At 38.2% G+C, this 22,190-nt stretch overlaps 1 protein-coding gene across 1 annotated transcript in view; it reads right to left on the bottom strand.

Moving 5' to 3' along the window:
• The window catches only part of igdcc3 (immunoglobulin superfamily, DCC subclass, member 3), a 66,429-nt gene that overhangs the window by 6,942 nt on the left and 37,297 nt on the right, over nucleotides 1–22,190 (bottom strand). The window contains exons 3-7 of the mRNA XM_081358899.1: nucleotides 12,542–12,686; nucleotides 12,289–12,419; nucleotides 12,065–12,202; nucleotides 8,894–9,052; nucleotides 6,201–6,366 (exon numbers count right to left, since the gene is read on the bottom strand). Of these exons, the coding sequence (XP_081215025.1) occupies nucleotides 6,201–6,366; nucleotides 8,894–9,052; nucleotides 12,065–12,202; nucleotides 12,289–12,419; nucleotides 12,542–12,686 (739 nt within the window). The remainder of the gene's footprint in view (nucleotides 1–6,200; nucleotides 6,367–8,893; nucleotides 9,053–12,064; nucleotides 12,203–12,288; nucleotides 12,420–12,541; nucleotides 12,687–22,190) is intronic.

The raw sequence follows: 22,190 nt of genomic DNA, 5'->3' as shown, positions 1-22,190 counted from the left end.
GATCGTCTGAATTGGCGATGTCTAGTGGTGCAATTATAATTGTGGTGCAAGGTCACTTTCTCTCCGTTTGATGGGATGAACCTTCACCTAAACCGTAAAATCCATCGCAATCTTCTAGAAAACGACTGAAGAGACCTCTTTAAGTAGGCTTTTGCACTAAAATCAAGAACTTTTCTGCACTTACACTCCTGCTCTGGTACTTATATGGAAATTTGACATGGTATAGCTTCTTATTAGCATATCCCTTTGATTAATCCCTTCTGCTTGTATCATTCTCCATTGTAAGTCGCTTAGGGTAAAAGAGTCTTCTAAATTAATAAATGTGAATGCTAATTTCAAAGATACAGAAAAATGTGTACTCTCCTCTGCCAAACTGCATCTCTAAACCACATATTTATGGGTGCTTCTATATGAACCAGCTTGACATATTATGTGTGAAGTGTTTAATTCACCTGTAAAACATGCTAACAGATCTCTGTTGGAAGAATGTTGAGATCAATGGCTAGGGCTGGTTGGCAACTTCACACCGCTTCCACTTTTTCTGTACAGCCCACACACACTAATTAAGCTAACAATAAATCCAGCTGTTTTTGTAATTTCACACCAGCATGACATGCTTCCAAGTCATACCCCCAACCCTGTGCTCTATGGACCAATCTATCAGCCATGATTCATAATGTCATCCCAGCTCTCCGAGGAACAGTGTGACAAACATTAGTCTCCCCACAAGCAGCACAGTCAGTGTCAGTTATGCCCACTAAGGCCCAAACAGACCCCTCATTGTCCACAACAATGTTCAAAGGCCCCATGACTTTTCCAGTTGTTCGTGAATTACTGGCTAAGTTTTAAGGATAACATTTAAAAAATAGGCTACATATTTTCTACCCAATAAAATATTTTAGAGCTGGGCATAACTAGAACAACGCATAATCAGTATAAATATTCTCATGGAGTTATACGATTTTATTTTCATGACAATGGGAACCCTGGTTCTTCAAAGAAAAAGAAAAAAAGTCGTTGACGGGGCGAATTAATTCTTCTTCTTATCCTTTCATTAATAGCTTATTTTAATGCTTGTTTTGTCTAATTTTTCTTGGAACTTTCCTTATAGGCCCACACAAATATAAGCTAAACAAACCTGATTTTTTCAGTTTCAGAAATGAGTCAGAGCGCATTTTGAAAGTAAATAGGGTCAATTTGAGTTCACATTAGAAATAAATTATTGTTTCTTCATCATTCTCTGAACCTTTTTAAAGAGCCACACTTAACTTTTGCAACTAGCCAGCAATATTAAAATTTATATTAAAATCTAACTACAGTATATTAAAACGAATTGTTATGCACATTAAATTGCAGATATAGAAAATTCTAGACCATTTAGAAACATAAATAAAATAGTTGTTCAGAATACTGATGTTTGAAGAGGAACAGCACACATTGTGCTGGGACCATCTGCACCCTCTCTATCTGTCTATACATCCTGGCCTCTCCTAGGATTGACAGAGAGCATCCTGAGACAGGAGGGCTGCTATTCAGCACACTGAGAGCATGTTTGCACAGTCGTCACAGAGCACTGCCTCTTGAATGGGGTGGTCACCCTTATTCAGTCCTCTAAAAGTGAGAGAGAGAGAGGGGGAAAGATGAGAAGAGGGTGGGAAATGGGGAGTGTTAGGTAGAGGAGAGGCAAATGAGGAAGGGGTGCTTAGCTGACTCTCCACTCAGTGAAAGCCAGGTGGAAATGACTGATTGCAGGAGAGGTCAGAGGTCAAGGCCAATGGAGTTTAAAAATGGACAAAAAGAGGGAAAGAAAGGAAAGAAATGAGCACTCTTTTGTCTGCTCAGCTGCAAAACATGGTGAAAATGGTCCACGTGGATTCTCAAATAAGGTTTAAAAATATTTCTTAAAAAAAGTCTCTGCATGCTCATTTCAACATGAAAGACAGCAGAGATTGGACAGTAAAGTAGATAAACAGATTTTAGGTCCGATTCAAACCTGTGTCATACGTGAGTATGTGCCATGGCTCTTCTAGTCTACATGGTCACTTTTGCATTTTAGCAATGAAAAAACATGATGGATCAAACTTGAGACCAGGGAAAAGGCTCTCAGTGAAAGAAGCCCTTCTTTGAAGAGTTACCAAACTACAAGATTAAAAATGATCAAACTCAGCAACAGGGCACATTCACACATGCATGTATGCGCAGTATGTGAAATGCACACATAATATATAACCACCTTCAAAGTCCTTCTAAGAGCCGGCCGGTGCAGTGTGATTTGACTGCGGGTCACTGTGGCATTTTGATTACTGCTGTAATAGTGTTTTATGTTTATGGAGCAGACAGTGACCCCACCCTCTGCTCCTGCAGCTACTGAACTGCATGACCTCCGCTCTGACTGCAGCACTCTAACACATGTCTGCAAATGCCTGCGCCGATACAGAGAGCACACGCACATTCACTAGTGTTCGACTGATTTAGTATTAAATAATGCCATAATCAATCACTTGTCAAAAATCAATAAAACGATGACACACTATGAAATTTAATTGCAATTTGTTTTACTGTCATTTTCTTTAACACCCGTGTCTTCAATGTAAAAATGCCCATGTTTTTCTTTTTTAAATATCTCATCTGAGTATCTAAATCTTCTTGTAGGCCTTTTCCTCGATTATATGTCAAAAATCAGTGACAATGATTCCACTATTGGAAATCTAATTGTTTTTTATTATTACTGTCACTTTCCTTAAATAATACCTCTGCTTTTAAGACAAAAATGGTTATTTATTTATTTATGTATTATACCTCCTTTAAATAGCTCTGGAAATATAGGAAGATTTTAGAGTTGCTTATGTGGTATCTTTTTATTAATATTTAGCTATTTATTTTTTACATATTTTATATATATATATATACACAGTACTGTGCAAAAGTCCTAGGCGTGTTATATAAATATATGATAAATAGCTGATTTTAAGAAAACTAAAGTGCACTAAAAACTCAAACACACTTATTATTGAGCACAAAAACACACAACTGTTACCACAGTTACATGTGCACCAACAGACTCAACACACACTCTTAAAAGGAACAGTTTTCTTCAAAAGATTGTAAGGGTTAAATCTGTGATATATAATCTATTGTTCTCTCTTTAAGTTAGTGCCCTTTGAATTAGTGCTATAGATGATGGAAAAGGTAATCTAAACCTTAAAATATATATAAAAAATGGTGCTGATAACATGATAACATGTATATTGTGCAATCCTAACATTCTCCATAATTATTTTTAAAAATGTATTTAATTACATTTCTAACTATAGTCAGTAATTATTTTCTTGTTACAGCCGATAACTGGCTGATATTCAATATATATATATATATATATATATATATATATATATATATATATATATATATATAAACAAAAAAATACAACACTGAAAACTAAAATAATATTTAAAATGATTGATAAGTGAATTTAGGCATAGCAATATTATAAAGTACACTATGTGTGTGACCAACAGCAGACAAATGCATAAATGTATACACAATACAGTACATAAAAAAGCAGTGCTGTATAAATAAAAACAATCTGAACTCCTGCTTCTAGATGTTCCAAATTCGTGTAAAAGTCAGTGTGCATCTCAGTGGAGACTCATGAGAGCGTGAGCATGTACAAAAGAGAGGTGAGGGCAAAAAGACAAGCTAATGGGTTTGCACATGCCGAGTGTGTACGTTTATGTCATATGACAATAACACTGATAAACAATATAGCTGACAATATAACACCATAAAGGTGAACTGTGAAATTGTTTTCAATACTCACTCTTATCCCAGTTTAATGCACTATTAAAACTATAAACAATCCATTCATAGGCTGACCAAAGACTGGAAACATTGTAGCACTTTCAAAAAATTGTTCTCTAAAGACAGGTGTGCTATTATTTTTCTAAGCAACCGTGCTAATAATTTTTTGTCATACAATTGTTGAAATGGGTCCAAGATTTATGCACAGATTTATTGAGGAGAGGTGTATAATTACCTTTCTAAGTGATCAGAATTATGATTCTAGTGTTGGACGTTGAAATGACTAAAAGAACCCCATAGAGTTTGATTGAAGGATCAACTGGTACCATAGACATGTTCCTGTGGCTCAAACAGCAGATCACGGTGCCAGCAATGCCAAGCTCATGGGTTTGATTCCCAGGGAATGCAAGAACTTTTAATGTAGTGCAAGTCGCTTGGATAAAAGTATCTGGCAAATGCATAAATGTATTGCACACAAAAGGCTTTTTTGGCCAATAAGCAATCACCTAATAATCAACCATTACACCCCAGCAACCAGTAGAACACCCTAGTAACTCCATAGCAATACTCAGAAAACATTAGCAACCACATAGCAACTCTCTGCCCACTATTCCACTTTATGAGCCAATTAGCTAATGGTGTGAGACTCAGAAATTCCAACTGATCCATTCCTGCGCTCTCTCTACATCTACCTGCTTGATGCCTGTCTCAGCCTTCTTGTCTTTCCCAATTTATTTCTTTTAGCAATGAAATGTCTCTCTCCATCTTTGCTGTTATAAATTTTAACCGCAATGAAATTGATTTTCTCTCACACCATAAACATGCTCTTTAACCACAACAAAAATCCCAGGCAATAAAACTTTTATTGCGATAGACAAGGAATCACGTTTCATTTCCATTTCCAAAGACATGATCGTAAATAAAACAGCAAAGGAAAAAAAAAGAATAGCACAGCAGATAAACAGAAAGCTGAGTGTCTTTCATAGCAGACAAGGCCCGTTCTAGATCAGAAGAATGCAGGACAATGTATCATATTATGACCTCGACTAGTGCCTTCCTAACATGGTTGTCATAACACTATCTAAGAGAGGACAACCGGCAACATGAGAATGTCCTTCAGTGACACAAACAGTGGGCGCCTTCACTAATGCCTTCTGTAAGGTGACTCCATTGGTAATAAATGACAAGGTTTAAGTTCAAGTACTAACATTGCTAAAACTGAAATAAAAATAAAGCTAAATAAAATCAACATGACAAAAGCACATAACGAAATTACTTTAAAATGAAATAACCTAAAAATATAAAACATTTAATATCAATAAATAACATGATAGTATATAAATAACATTCAAATAACACTGGTCTCATAGGCGAATTTGCAGGTGGGACGGGTGGGACGTGTCCCCACCACTCTTTTTGAAACATCTCGCTGCACGTATGTACCCGAAACAAAAGAAACATCTCCAGCTGATTAGCAATTCATTTTTGTGTTAAATAAGAGGTGATCTGGCACAGGAATGTGTTGTTTTTGAAATCATGCTGAGTGCTCGTTGCTGCTGCTATCAATGGCGGAAGGCAACACTGTTCTCCGCACAGATGAGCGTTTCTACGAGCGCAATCTATTGCTAACCGTTGCGGAGACTCACCATTTGTCCTGGTGAAATCACAAAACAAAATGCACATCCCTGTTCTTGATATACAATCACTGATGAAAATCTTTGGTTTTAATGAGAAAACAAAAAATAAACGGGCGGATTAGAACCCAGAACCTCTGGCACGCTTAACAAAAATTCTACCCCCAGTCCATTAGGACACACAAATCAATGCAGATCTACGTATTTATCCATTAATGTAAATACTCTCGTTGATATAAGCCTATAGTAGATATAAGGATGAAAATATCACATTAAACATAAGGTCTATGTCAATAGTAGATATGTGACCCTGGACCACAAAAGCAGTCACATGGGTCAATTTTTTTAAATTTGAGATGTATACATCACCCAAAAGCTGAATAAATAAGCTTTCCATTGATGTATGGTTTGTTATGATATAGCAATATTTGACAGAGATACAAATATTTGAATATCTGGAATCTGAGAGTGCAAAAAAAACGAAACGTTGAGAAAAACGCCTTTAAAGTTGTCCATTTATGTTCGGCCGGTGCCGAATTTATGATAATTTTGAACCATACAATGTATTTTTGGCTATTGCCACAAATATACCCGTGCGACTTGTGACTGGTTTTGTGATCCAGGGTCACATATAAGGATGAAACTATCACATTAAACATAAGTTCTATGTCAATAAATTAAACTCAATGTAATACTTAAATTGATTTCTGGACATCGTAATGTTATTTTTTGTGCATTTATTATTACTGGACTTTTTCAGCTCACCTGTTGTTGTTCCTGAGTTTGACATGCCCATCGGGCTCTAAGATCTGTCCATTTTTCAGCCAGGTGAGTTGGGGGACTGGCTCACCCCGGGCCAGACAAGTGAAGATGGCAGTGGTGCCCACCGGGCGAGCAATGGACTGAGGAGGCTGCACAAACTCTGCTGGGGCTGTAGACCGATAAAGAGGAAGAAAAATGAGAGACAATGAAAAGTCAGTTATTGCAAACACAAAACATGAGTTTATTAAATAAAAAAAGGCTTGAAATTTCGGAAACCTCAGTTACTGTTGGAAATTTTCCCTAAGTGATTTAAAAATGAGCCCAGTTTGCTCCTTTGCACTAATGTTCCCAATTTCACCCGGTTCCATTTACATACGTCACGTATATGCTATCAACGGTAATAGAAATAGAAAAACACAGTGCACACAATGCTGAGAGAGAGGGAGGGAGAGTGTTTACGTTGCTTTGGCTTCATCACATTTAAAATGAATATATTGTGACAGCAGTGGGTGGTAACAGGAATGAACTTAGAGAAAGCATCAGATTAACTCGATTAGAGAAGGGCAAAAACAGATTTCACAGGGCCAGAAGAGGAAACTGACAATCCATAAATGACACAGTGTGAAAATTAAAATAGATTAAGTGCTGCAGAACAGATGTGGGGAGCTAGGAAGGGATATTTGGACCACAAACATCTTCTAGCACCCCAGAGGCTTCTGCTGCCCCCAACCTCACCAGATACCCTCCTCCTCCTCCTCACTCACCGCATGTTAATACTGCCAACTGACACAGACTGCAGCTAATCCAATAGTCCTTTACTGCTTAATTAGGACACATTTAATCTGGGAAAATTTGAAATTGCTGACTGATTAGCCACCGTTCGCTCATTTGTATCCGTTTTAATTACCATAACACCATTCATACTCGTTCAGGGTGCAATGGCTTTAATTATTAAAGTCCTTTAATCGCAAGTGTTGATCATGCTCTCAGTCTCTCTCCTGTATTTTCAGTGTTACCAGCTTCTCTCAATAAATAAATGATAAGAGAGGTTGCTAACTGCTCTCAGAGGTCTGTCCAGTGCATCTCACAGCCCCGCAAATTATTGCTCTCTTTTTCTTTTCTTATCCCTGAGTGCACTAGAGAGAGAGAGAGAGAGAGAGAGAGAGAGAGAGAGAGAGAGAGAGAGAGAGAGAGAGAGAGAGAGAGAGAGAGAGAGAGAGAGAGAGAGAGAGAGAGAGAGAGAGAGAGAGAGGGATGGGTTGAGGCACTGAGTATTGATGTATCACTGTGATATATCATCAGAGACACCTCTTCCTTCTTTTCTTATCTCTCTGTTTCTCTCACTTATTTCTCTCTTGGGATTTTAAGAGAGAATCTCTTCTTTCCCCCCTCCCCTCTTACTACCAATTTTTACATAACATTTTTCAATACACCGCTCTTACTCTCTTCCTCCTCTCTCTCTTTAATGTAAATGAAGTGCATTACTGTAAGCAAAGGCTGCTTCACCATCTGGCCACTAAGATCATATCAATTCTCAGCTACCCCTACAACGCTGCTCCTGCTATCATGGATACTTTACACCCGCTGAGATTCAGTCATTAACTTCTAAGGCAGCTAATAAAAGTACTACTAAAAGTAGTGATACTACTAAATCATTTTTTGTAGTGTACTGAATAATACAATACACACAATAATTCAGTTGTTAGTGTAGTGTATAGCTTTTCTAGCAACAAGCTACTTTTTCTCCACATACTACTAATGTGTTTATATCTTATATATATTTGCGAAGCTTTGAAGCTGAGACAAATCAAACACATACTCCTAAACTGTCCTAAACTCAATTTTGTGAAATATCAGGAGGTTCCAATCACCTCGCAACCATACCTTAAAATCTCTGGTAATACCACCAAATTTGGCACACACCAAGTCAAAACCAATATCTATAGAAAAAACATATATTTATTCACTTTTTTCCCCATGATACCACAACTGTTTGATTAACATTAATGAGACTGACAGACCTACTGTTCCCACACGAATCTAATATAATGTCACACATCAGATGTTTTTCCTAAAAAAGTTAACCAAATGTTAATTTAAGACATAACAGATAATGTTTGCCTGAATACTCGCTAGGCAGATATTTTGAAATACTGTGTTTATGTGTATACCGGGATCGCACGCTGTCTGAGAGGTGTCTGTGCGCACGCTTCGGACCTGTCAGTCAGCGCGAGAAAGATCGTTTTGTTTACATCATCATGAGTTTGAAAATCACATTTCATTGGTTCAGACTCTTGACATCAAGAATTCGCTATGAATATTCACAAAGTTGGAATGCAATACCAAAACTTGTGCTGAGGGGAACTGGCAGTCATCGAGAGGCAAGCAGAGAAAAACAGCAATTTTCATGGACAAGTTACAGGTACTCCTCTCTAATAAGGATAAAGATAAGTTACTTTTACTAAATAAAGATACTTTTAGAAATTCCTATTTGGAGCATTGGGGTCACCAGACGAGGGCTTTATTAAATCATTTTTGTGAAAACCTCAAATTTGACCAAAATTAACATTTTTCACTTGTTTTGCCTGTAGCTTGTAATTAGCCTGTGCGCATTCCGACTCATTTTGCCAGCAAGGGTCACATATAGTTTTGGGAACGTTATTTAAAAAAAAAAAATGTTTTTAGAAAAGGCTCACCTTGGACAACAAGACGTCCCTGAGCAGTTCTGCGCACACGGGTTCCTGGTTTGTTGGCTGCACAGACGTAAATGCCAGAATGTTGAACTCTGACATCAGAGATCATCAGGTTTCCTGTTCCTAGTACTTGGATACCCTCAACTCCTATTGGGCGTCCATCTGAAAGAGAGATGAAGGCACAGTGTTGACAAAGACAAGGGAAAGAGGTCGTAAAGATCATTTCAAAGAGAATTAGAGATCAGTAGAAGGAATAAAAAGCAGCATAGGAGAGAACATAGAATTACATGATTATCAACCCATAAAATCATTTCCTGCCCCATAGGAACTAAAAATAAATTTAACAGGACAACAGAAGCATGTGATGAGCCTCCGGATTTAACAGCACTGGTTAAATGTGACTAATTATGGAGTACAAAGCCCTATCCCTCTTTCTGCCCTGGAGCAAAGAATTTCTTAATAGACAGGAAAAATCTGAGAAAAAGAGAGAGAGAGAGAGAAAAAATACAACACTTGTATAAAAAGTGTACACTGAAAAAACAAGGTTCCAAGAAGGGACATATGAGATGACCCATGAATGCCAGTGATGCAGGATGTCCCATGTTACCATGGACAGGACATCTCCTATACATGTGAAGAACTTGCACACTTTATATATGAGCAATGACTCTCACAAGCTACTGTAAACTGTATCAGTCTGGACCATCTCACTCACTAGAGCTATAATTGGACACTCAGTGAGGAAAAGTGCTAATAAAAATTAACAGTCCCTCTAAATACATCTTCCATTCATTTCACTGGCCTCTCAGGTCTCTGATTCTGTTTTTTAATGTGCCTGTCAAAATGACATAAGACACAGTGTTAGATACTGCGGCAGGGTGCAGTTCATAACACCAGATTTAACTGACTGGCATCAGTTGTGAGGTGCACAAACATTTCCACTTATCATTCAGCAACTGATTGGAGCTTCTCAATCCAGTTCCACACAGTTAATGGTAACACTCATCTGTCTTTAGAGATACAGGCTTTTAGTATTTGTGGGTTGATTAGCAACCCATGATTATTGTATTGTTGTTGCTTTGTGTTAATATCATTGGGTCTCATTCACTAAGCATGCATACACACAAATTTGTGAGTGAAATCTGCGTATGAGCATTTTCATGAACAAATTCACCAAAATCTTTCATACTAAAATTTATTCTAAATTTAAGAAAAAATATAGGAACAACTGAAACCACACAAACACAAAAAGCACTTACTATGTGCGGCCATATAATTTTGTTAAAAAGATACATTTCATCTTATCATTACTATAATTATATTATATTACAGTAGCAAAAGGGTATATATTTTGCAGATGCCCAGAATCAATTTCCCCTAGACAATATTTTTGTCATTTGTTACATTTTACTGGCCAGACCTTTCTCCCCATAACAAATGTGTGCGCTTTCTGGTAGGTATGAATCAGCAAGCATGCATGCTTGGTTGTGTGTATTAGCGTGAACTAAACTCACTGGCTTCTAAATAAGATGACGTAAATGCAGAATGGCATTAATCACTAACTGTAGGAGACGTATCACATTCATTACTGAGCTTAGCCTTGATTTGCTCTCGCTGTAATCTAATCCAGCAAAATCCCATTGTTAGCAGTTAATTCCAGCAACACTGCAGAAGGTAATATCCACAATCTGATTAACAGCCGTTACAGGAAGACACCATCATTTACATTCTTAATGGGAGAATCACATAAGATAATAGCTGGGAGAGCGAGAAAGAGTTCAGAGACGGATTATTATACAAGTGTGGGAGTCGCTGTGAAATCTTGCTTGAGAGAGAGCAGTTGGTGTGGGTCAGAGAATAATTCGAAGTAGGTTACATTCACCTCAAAATATATAGGTATAGTTTAAAATGCTAATTTAAATGCAAAGAGCAAATTGCACAGGGCTCAAAAATTAGATCCAGAAGACAAATCTGTAGATCCAAATGTATGCAAGAGGGACACGCACACACTTGCATAAATACAGACACATTCCAACATAAAACGACATTAATCACCCTACAACACCACTTTAGAAGTATAGATGAGAGACATTTCTTCATTAATCCCAAGTAAGATAAGACAGACAGATGTGGCAAAGAGCGTTCAATGACCAAAAACGTCTGAAACCATTTCAAGTTTGTGGCTTCAGAACTCTAAGCACGCTTAAAAATAAATGAGCTATTTTAAACACAGAAACCAATCTCACTGTACAGTATCAGAAAGTTCGATCTATAATATCCATCTCTTAGAGAGAAGGATGGAAGAGTATTTCTTTTACTATTCCAAACCATTTGGCTCCAGTAGATTGAAGTGTTAATGGCTTTAATACAGCAGCCAGTTTATTTTAATAGGGCCATATCATCAAAAACTGTATGTTCTGGATCTTTGGAACTAAAAGGGTTTGATGTTTAATATATTTTTAAAATGCAATTTATTCCTGTGCTGTGATGGCAAAGCTGAATTTTCATCAGCCATTACTCCAGTCTTCAGTGTCACATGATCCTTCAGAAATCATTCTAATATGATGATTTTGTGCTCAAGTCACATTTTAAAAATGAAAATTCGGTCATCATTCACTCCCCCTCACATTGTTCCACACCTGTATGACTTAAAATAATGAATTCTGAACATTTTTAATGTCTATGGGGTCCAAAACAACATCAATGGACGGAAAAAAATATATTTTATGTTTCACAGAAGAAAAAGTCATACAGGTTTGAAACGGCATGAGGGGGAGTAAATGATGCCAATATTAATTTTTAGTGAACTACTCCTTTAATTCCAAATAAATTAAGACATTTTTGGTGCAAGACACCTTAACTAAGTGAACTTTAAGGAGAAAAATAAGATGATAAATAATTTAGGATATGACCCCTTTTTAAAAGGAATCTTTCCATACATACTGTAGATTGACACATTTTCTCTGATCTTCGTCCTCCATTATGTTGCATTAGCTAGGTGGAGGAGATTTTTCCCTTTTCTCTTTTTCAGTTGATTGGGTAATGGGTATTTTATAGCCAGTGTGCAGTGGAGAGCATATTAAAGCTCTTTGCAGCATTCCGACTGGAGCGGAGGTGGGTTTTGCTCTGATAAGCACTCAAGGCAATTTAGAGAGCAACTTAAACAAGTCTTACCAAGTCTACTCCACGAAACGATTGGACGTGGGTAACCCGTGGCAACACACTCCAAGATGGCAGTCTGGTGAACTGTGAGGGTGAGGTTTTCAGGGCCCACTAGGATCATGGGTTCTTTGTAAACAGATGACTGGGAGCCTTCAGGAAGAGAAAGGTAAAGCAAGTTACAAAAAGAAAATGATGTGGAAAGACTCAAGAAAGCAGAGAAGAATTTCTAAGCAGACCTGAGACTGTGAGCTGCGCTCCTGCACTGTGTTTGACTCCAGCACTGTTGTGGGCAACACAGCAGAACACCCCGCCATCCTCAGGGCGTACTCCTGTTATCTGCAGAACACCCGTGGGCAACAGAGTATATCTGCAAAGAGACAGACATAGACCAGCCCACAGTGAGAGGGAGACATGTATATGTTCCAGCAACACTGGGCACATCCCTTCAAATGTCTTTATGTGTAATATTGTGTGTATTTACGACGCTACCTGTCATCAGAGGTATCCACGGGCCGCCCGTCTCTTTCCCAGCTGATGACCGGCTCAGGCAAGCCATGGATTTGGCACTGAAATCGTCCAACACCTCCCAGCTCTGCACGCACAGAACGTGGCTGCACATGAAAATCTGCCATTGCTGAGGACAAAAGAGACAGAGAGATTGCTTTAACCCTTGTACACAAAGAAGGCCATTCACATACCTGCAATTTAAAATACCACCATTTAAACAATGGAGACAGTGCAAGAACAATACGGAAACATTCACAGTTTCTCAAAGTGATGAAGTAGGACAAAGTGACAGGTTCTGAATCTGTAAAATGTCCCACCACATCATACTGGACCTTTTTTCTTCCTAAACTTCTTTAAAAATAGAGTGATAGAATACACAAAGTGCAGGTCCAGGAAATCAACAACTTAAGTGTGATCTGCTGTGCTCTGATCTGCAGTCACAAATTCAGAACTACAATGATGAACTGAAGCTGCAGTAAGAATGACAACACTATGAAATACTTTGCATATTCCTGTTTAGTGTGTGTTTAAGTATACAACAGAAATATCCATACCGATTTCTTCAACAAGTTAAATAGATTGGTTTTGTGTAATAGTTTGATAATACACTAGGTGTTCAGCAAAAGTTCAGCAAGTTGTTTATTCATGTAACAAAATGTATTAAAATATTTTAAATTGTAATATTTCACAGTATTACTCTATTTTCTGTACTTTTGATATTAATAAATCCAGAATTGCTGAGCATAAGAAACTTCTTTTAAAAAAAAAACATAAAAAAAATCTTGCCAACCCCAAACTTTTTAATAATGGTGTATATACTCAGCATCCCATGTGTCACATAAGATTTTTACATTCCTGTAAAATTCCTTGATTTAACCCCTTTAATCTTGCCTTTTTTTTACCAGTGTTTCCTGTATATACAGTATGTCTGTATATATGTTTGTAATAAATATTGATGCATGTTGAGGTCTAAAAATAAAATAACTAAAAGTCACTTAGATTCTCCTTCACGCTCTGACCACTCAATTCCTGCATCCACTTTAACGTCATATAATACAGACCCATGCACAGAAAACCTAGGAAAAGTAACCAACAAAACCAATCATTAACACTTTCTGTGTTTGTGTGTAAGAAACACAGCTTTGGGGTCTTACTTTCATAGCTCAAAGACATGAAATCAAACTAAAGGTGGCATCTGCATCTGTCCATGGCCACTGAGTACCAGATAAAGTGTGTGAGTATTTTAGAGAGAGCATAAAGGTGTAAAGAGAATAGTTATTTCAGCAGTCAGACACCACTCAATAAAAGCCCATTCATCTGCAGGAGAAGAAAAGACTGAAGCAACCAGTTACAGTATGATGACCAGGATTTGGACGCTTTCAGATCCGTGTGAGGGGGAAATTATCCAAAGCCCCTCATTGGGCTGCAGTTCACATAGTGTGTCCCGCAGGAGCTCATACTGAGAGAGGGCTGGAGATGAGGGGAGGAGCTGGAAACACAAACACAATTAGCACGAGGTCTGTCTCTCCCGCAGCCAACCACCGTCCTCAAGACAAGTGCTCTTATTTAAATGTTGGTCGTAATTAACTTGAACCAAGCGGGACCGTTCGGAACACTCTTGGCATAACAAGAGGGCCGGGCCCCTCCTGCGTCCTCTCCCGCTTACCCCTCTGTGTTCTTTTTGTGTCCCACTGATATACTTGTTCCAGCTAATCTAGCATCATCGAGCTCAGAAGGATCTCCGGGTGGTGTTTGGCGGCTTAAACTCACACAGTGGTGCTTCTGTAACTGGTCGTTTTGTTTCATGCGAGTCAAAGGCAGGCAGGCAGGCAGAAGCAAGGGGGGGGGGGGGCATTCTCAGGGAAGGAAGGGGGGAAAAAGAGCTCTCAGAAAGGCATCTTTTCAAGGCTTTCACACATTTCTCATTGATTGCCTCTGCAGGAGATGTGAGACACGGAAAGGAAGGCATAAATCGAATAAATCTCTATCTATCTGTCTCTACTATTTCTCTTTCTTGCTTTATCTCTCCACTGTGACTTCAATCAACTTTCCCACAAACGTCTAAAAGATTTCATTTATTATTTAGTGTCTATGACATCTCTCTTTTTTAAAATATCATCATTTCAAGGTCAATGCCATGCTTTTTTCAGAGAGGAAATTGTGTGCTTCACAAAAACAAATCTTTCTATTTCATTCCACTTAAATAACACCGCAATCTAACTGAAAAAAAGATAAAGAAACATAATGCAATTCCTCTTTTTCCACAACCCTGCTGGAAAATCAAGCCAATTTAAGTTGGTCAAACTTGTGTTTGAAATATGGTTTATTGCTGGCCCAAGGAGGTCTACCAAACCTAACCACTTTCACCAGTTTGTGTATTACATCAGTCAGTCCCAGCCAGCTGGTCAACCATCTAAAACACCTAAACCATGTAAAAGCAACAACCATACCAGATTAAACTCGTGATGAAACAGATGAAGCAACAGATCATGTCTTCTGTACTGTGACGTACATCCGAGTGAAATAGATCATCAAAAAAGAAAATTATGAAGGGTGTGGACTTCGTTCTATTGGTCCATTGGTTGTTGATTGTATGGAAGCAGATCTAAATGAGAGCTTGTAGCTGATTTATAACAAAGGGATGGCGTTTAAGCAGACTAAGTTATGAGAGAAGTCCAGAATGTCACCAGAGAGAAGTATGGAGGATCGAATAATGCTATTTTAAATAGAAAATTATGACGTCCGTCCAAGCAAATTTGTAAAAATGAAACATATATGAATGAATAATTCACAATCAGATAAATAACATACATTTAAAAATAGATGGGTAAGTTTTCATTTCATGATAATTTTTTTAACTGAAATCAATAATTGAGTGAGAACATACAAGAAACCATGTTCTTGCCATTCATTACTGTAAGCCTAGAATAGTGACTTGTATTTTAAGTGGTCAGAATGTATTTGGTAGCAAATTTCATGTTTGCATAATTCATCTTGATGTGTTTACATCATGTCGGTAAAGAGAAAAGAAGGTTACTATGACGAAAGATGCCACCTAGCTACTTGGAGGAGTTATTTTTCGATCACAAACACAGGTAACTCAAACTATCAGATTCTTCCATACAGAGGAGCATAAAGGTAAAAACAACTTTGTGATTAACTTGAACATCAACCACGATAAAGGCCAAACTTGCATAAAGCACCTTTAAGTTGGTTTTAGCCAGATTTCTCAGCGTATATTATTAGTGTGTTGCTCCTAGGAATCAACCTAACCCAGTACTCAACCAAGTACAGGAACACTGCAGAACAAATTCCCCAACTACAAGCACAAATTCCTGAAGCGAGTTATGAGTATTCATTTCGGTTTTGCATGTGAGACATCAGATTGGGTTGTTTCTATTGTGCAGTGTTTCCTCAGTTCGGTTTCATCAGATCTTCTGCTTTGAGCTTTTAGCTTCTCATTAGCAAGCACCCCTGTGTTGCTTCAGACCCAGCACCCTTCCTCTCTCTGGCACTGGCACTGGCACATCACTCAATTTCACATGTAAACACAAACAGTCAGGGATGAGAGTATAGAGGCTGAACCAGTGGGGGTACTGGAGCATATTGTATCGCTCTGTGAACTCCTCCTCCCTCCCCGTCCTTCTGTTCTCCCAGAGACTCTCTCTCTCTCTCTCTCTCTCTCTCTCTCTCTCCTTGTTTTCATCTCTTTGTGTATCAGTAGTGTTTCAGCATCACTGCTTCTGGGCTGTGCCCTAATGAGAAATGTGCCATTTCCTGACATGCTCCGACCTCTCTTCTCCACAGATGCACAGCAAGCCGATTAAATTTTAAACAAACATTCCTCAATGCCTCAACCATCGAGCAGTTCTGGTGCTACAACAAAGCAAGCAAAGTATTACAATCTTAGCTTTTTTCATACTTGTTTTTTTATTTTAGTATATAACATTCTTCTATAAATATGGATTCTATGATGGCTGACTTCTCCGCAGTCACACACCTGTATATGGTACATCTGACAAAGAAACTGCAATATATGAGGCGGCACTAGCTGGACCCCCTCCAATGCTCTGTCCTTTACAACTGAAGATGATCGCTGAGTTCCACAGAGGGTCCAGCTGTAGCCATGGAGCGTCTGTCATTAAAACACAACCGCTCTGAGCACCAGGGTTTGGTATCTAATAAAAAAAGCCCTGTCCAGAGCAGGTTACTATCTCAGTTATATACTCATGAGACCATAAGCAGAATAACCATCACCACTGGTGACCTGCAGGCTCCACCAAACATTCAGTGGTCAAACTGAGGCCGGCAGTCAACCCTGTGAAAACATACATACACCCTGTGATCCAGACAGAATACATTTTCAGACGCCATCTTCCCAATTTCAACTTTCACATATTGACAAGAGCAGTACATCTAAATCTGTATTTGACCAATAAAGTAAAGCATTAGAACTGTTTTTATTAGGCTACCGATATAACTGGAGTCTCATTGAGTGTTTAAACATCATTCAAAGTACTATTTAAACATATTTCTATGTTTACTATACATGAGGAAATGGGTAAAAATACTGCGTGCACCTGTAGTCAACATACTGTATTTTCATGTGAACTGGAGAAAACTATGCATGGTTAAATTTATGTATCTAAAATTCACTGGATGTGAAAAGTGTGTTCTCTTAATACAAATGGACCAATAGGTCAACATTTGGCTGGTTAGCATGGCACAGTTAGCCAAACATATTTCATGAAGCCTAACAGAATAAAATGTTTTGCAAGCAATAAACCAAAAAAAAATAATTATATATATATATATTATTTTTAAATATGTCTATAAAATGTATTGTATATTTTCTTTATATATAGATGGTAAGATACTATATATGTAGATACTTCTATACTATAGATTCTATACCTTTTAGATGTAGTCTTATTTTCCTTTTAACTGTTTTGCAACTGGAAGAGGCCTCTATATTTTATAGTCAATAAAAAAAGAACCAGATTTTTCCCCAGTCAACTGCTTTTGACATCACAGCTCTAGGGTAACTAGTTTGGAACCGTGTGTGTTCTTGTGCTGCTATTAGCCAATCAGTGCTTTCATGATGTCACCAACTTGGAATGGAGCAGTGCAGCTAGATGGACGGGGTCTGGGACAGGTGGTTGAGGGCTTGATGATATCAACCAAAAAGGAAAACTGTTTCAGACGCAGAGCAAATTATTATATTTTGATTATGAAGACCAAATTTTTTCTTTGGGTTAACTTGGACTGATGAACAGTTCAAAGTAAGACCAAAAATGTCTAAAAGACAGAATTTCAGTAAAGCGACAAATCCCAGTGTTGGTGCCAAGTACAATCAATGTGCTTGCAGAAACCACACCCACCCACACAGAGAAACCCCTTAAGAGCCCCTGCCCTCTGCCCTCATACATAAAAATTGGAACTGGGAGAGGACCACCTCTCCTGCCACACACAGACAAATTTATTCACAAAAACACACAAACATAAACAGACTTGAGCTTATTATAGCATAAGATTAATCACTCTGGTGCAGAGCACAAGCAAAGATACAGGTGAGAGTGTACACACACACACACACACACACACACACACACACACACACACACACACACACACACACACACACACACAAAATGTGCCAGTATGAATCTCAATACTCAACCCGATATACACAGACACACCCGAGCTGAGATGTAGGAGCAGTTTGGAGTCGGCAGTCCCAGCAGAGCCGTTTTATACCCCTCTTCATAATAACCCACTCCACACACACACACACACACACACACACACACACACACACACACACACACACACACACACACACACACACACACACACACACACACACACACACACACACACACACACACACACACACACACATTATTACAGCTTGCCTCTTTCCCAGCGCGCCACACAGTGTAAATTAACCAGATCTAATTATGGGGGTAGAGGAGGGAGAAATTGAGAAAAGGAGCGTGAGTGTGTGTGCGTGAGAAAAACAGAGAGATTAATTGAAAGGGCTAAGAGGAATATGAAAGAGAAAGAGAGTGAGAGATCTTTCCCTCCATCCACACATTAACAGCCTAACTGGATGGAACTTGCTGCTTGGATGCAGTTGGTTTCACCATGACAATCACTGTGGAAACGGACAGGAAATCAAAACTCTGACCCCCTGCTGATGGTGATTTAGTTGAACAGGTAACTACATACTGGTCACTACAAGGAAGTCATTTTGCTGTTTATATTCGAGTGATCCTGGGTGGCGAGTCAATTTTGAAAGATAGGGTAATTTATTTAAAACTTTCCATGGAAATTTAAACCCCTCAGTTGTTTTCACAAAGCATCAATAGAGAATATTTTGTTCTAGATATACCTGTTTAGAGAATCTAAAATTGTATTTCTCCATTACTATAATATACACTACCATTCAAAAGTTTGGGGTCAGTAAAATTTAGAAAGAAATATATACTTATCAGCAAGGCATTACATTGCTCAGTCAAATAAATGCAGCTCTTTTGAGCTTTCTATTCATCAAAGAATCTTGAAAAATGCATGCTATCTATACAGTACACATATACAGACACATAGATACTAGTGTAGGCTGTTCCTAGAGTAACACCCTCCTATAGACAGTAATGCTCTGCACCCTTCAGACAGGGTAGGCCTACTCAATTGAAGTGCTCTGCATGTCAGAGTGAGCGTGCCATAGTCGAATGGAATAACACTAGAGAAGGCAATGGAGGAAAAGTGGCACTAAGAGAAGACTGGTGTGATTTTGAAGGCAGAACCAGATTCATGCATCAAATATATGGGCTATAAAAAAAAATCCAAGTATGTGATAAGGTGCTCCATTCCACAGTGATGGATATGAAAGACCTGCGATGGAGATGATGGATTCTCTCTTTTGACACGCAAGCACACACAAACCATGTACATAAGCAAACATACATTTCCATTTTTTTTTACAAAACGGTAATAAAGTGTTATTGCATACCATCCTTTAATTTCACTACATACACACACAGCGAGCTCCACCTCCCTGGGCTATGTGACATCACTATCATGTAGCGGTCCATTAGACTGCTTTCCCCTCCCCTCCGAGCAAAGCGCAATAATGAAGATAGCGTCCATAAATAATGCATATGGTATATGATGCTATTTCAGCGCAAAGTGCCATCGCCTCAACAGGCTTTAAATAGTCACATTGAAATATTACTTTCCATGCACAGAGCCCCCGGATGGCATTTAAATGTAGATGTGGAGCTTTACAGCCATGCCTGCAGGAGCGTGCACACACACAAACAGAGACACCTGATCCACACGGTGCCTTTGAGTAACACTTCTCTTTGTTAACACGCATGTAAATAAGTGCTATGACTTTAAAAGTCATCCTTCGTTTTCTTTTCCACGCTCAAGGGGACATGGTTGAATTTTTACCTCTCAGAAAATGGGGTCATCTTATTTGAGCATCTCCAAGATTATATACTTATTTGTTGCAGGTGTGCTGAAATAGTGTACCCTAAAGTGAGCCAAACCTGCCCAATTTTCCTTCCTTCATATACCATAAAATTAGTTCATATGACTTTTGTACTATATTCCAGGTGCTCTGAAGACACGTAACAGCTTTTTATGAGGAACAGAACCAAAATTGTTCTTCACTAAAAAAAAAAAAACAAAAAAAAAAAAACATGACCTTTCAATTTCATTCAAGATTGTAAAGAATAAAAGCCTGGTGCCTCACAATCAGTCACAATACACACCAGGGGAATAAAGAGCATGACTATATGTGTAGAAAGCACTTAGTTACTTTATGGTGCCAAAATGTTACAAAACATTTATTTTATGGTGAAGTGTGTAAGAAGGAATCCTACTACAACTAAACTTGTAATAGACTGATGCTTATTTCTTTATATTTTCAAATCTTTTCATCCTGCGGTCCTCCTGTGCATCATGTTGAGCTGCTCCACAGCACTTCTGAAATCAATTTCTCCACTTAACATCATAACAGCGTTCTCTTTCATTTGGGCCAGCAATCTCCTCTTTGTCTCCTGCAGAGCTCTCTGAGGTCCTCTACAGCTCCTGCTGCTGACCTAAACATACTTTTATTGATTCATCCCATGAAGTGGAAGAACTATGATAAATAGTGTTTGATGGATGGATGTCAGTTTATGCACACCATAGACACATGCGTGTGTAGTAGCCATTTTATGAAACTGGAGTTTATGAGGATCAAGTGATACTAAAATTGTGCAATAAATACATTTCAGTGTATTAAGATTATTATTGTTTTGATGACGATTACTGTATGTTTATATTGTCCTTGCCTTGTAAAATAAATTGATTTGTACGTGATTAACATATTAACTTTATCTTGGCAAGAAGCCAAGTTGGTTTGGCAAACGCTAAAATGTGTAGACATGCTTTATGATGTTTTCTGACATTATTTAAATAAAGTTCACTTTCTTTGAAATTTAAATGGATAATCCAGCCAAATATGAAAATTCTCTCATCATTTACTCACCCTCAGCCAAATGTGGTATGCGAGTTCATGAGAAGGTTAGAGAAGGTTGAGTTGTAAAAGCAAGCGCATTGTGAAGCATGACATAAGCACGCTGCAAAGCTCATGAGGACCATCACTTCTAGCATGAGCTACGTGCTTATGTAAAGCTTCACAATTACATCAAGAGAAAACTTGACCATCTTGTGAACGTGCGTATGGCAGTTGACTGGAAAAGATGGTTAACATATAGGGGTGTGCGTGCCATATCATACCGTCCACGATAATACCAGTATACATTTTTACATGATAAAAAAAGTGTCATATCGCGATATCACTGATATAGGGACGCAATGACGTATGGCACATTACGTTCCCTAGCAAGCAAGCGAGTGTTAAGCGGTGCCGCGTCTTCTATCTCTCGCTCTCAAAATGGGTTGCACAAGTCAAGCGTCGATACCACACTCTTGTGTTTAGCAGTCAGGACATGACGGAATTGTCTATTGTCACTTGCATCGTAACTAAAGTTTATCATTTTCACTTCTTTTTAAGTCTTATCAGTTTAAACATTTGCGATTTTAAACTATTCAGTACTCTCGCGCGCTCTCTGAGAGATGTTACTCTGCGTGCATACAGTAAAGCCTTCTCACAAACAGCTCGCGAGTAACAAAAGTTCTTTTTCGCGGATTATATCGCTTTAACGGGGAAAAAACACGCAAAATTGTGTAAAAATTCCGGTCATGGTTAGTATATTCATAAACAGTCGGTTATGTCTGAAACAAGCATAAAACGCGTATTACAGTGTGACAGACAGTAGCTATAATGAAAACAGTAATGGATCCGGGCACAAGTGACAGCAGCCATATGTGTCTGTCATTTTGTCGTCAAAACAACAAAAGATAGCTTTCATTGTAAGGAATCAGAATTAATACCATATGTATTGAATTTAGTCAGGACTCAGGACTGTCAGTGTTATTTTACATTTGATTACCTTATTCAGTTTCTGTAGCATTTCTGAATACTAGTGTTAGACCTACCCAAAAACTTTTCTCTTTATTTGTATCTATTATTTTGTATATGCTACTTTTTTCAATTTAATTCAAAGATTGAAAT

The sequence above is a fragment of the Scardinius erythrophthalmus genome, assembly GCF_964197995.2.
Source record: "Scardinius erythrophthalmus genome assembly, chromosome: 2".
NCBI lineage: Eukaryota > Metazoa > Chordata > Actinopteri > Cypriniformes > Leuciscidae > Scardinius > Scardinius erythrophthalmus.
Note: the sequence above shows the minus strand (reverse complement) of the source record. Positions and strands in the feature narration are given on the sequence as shown.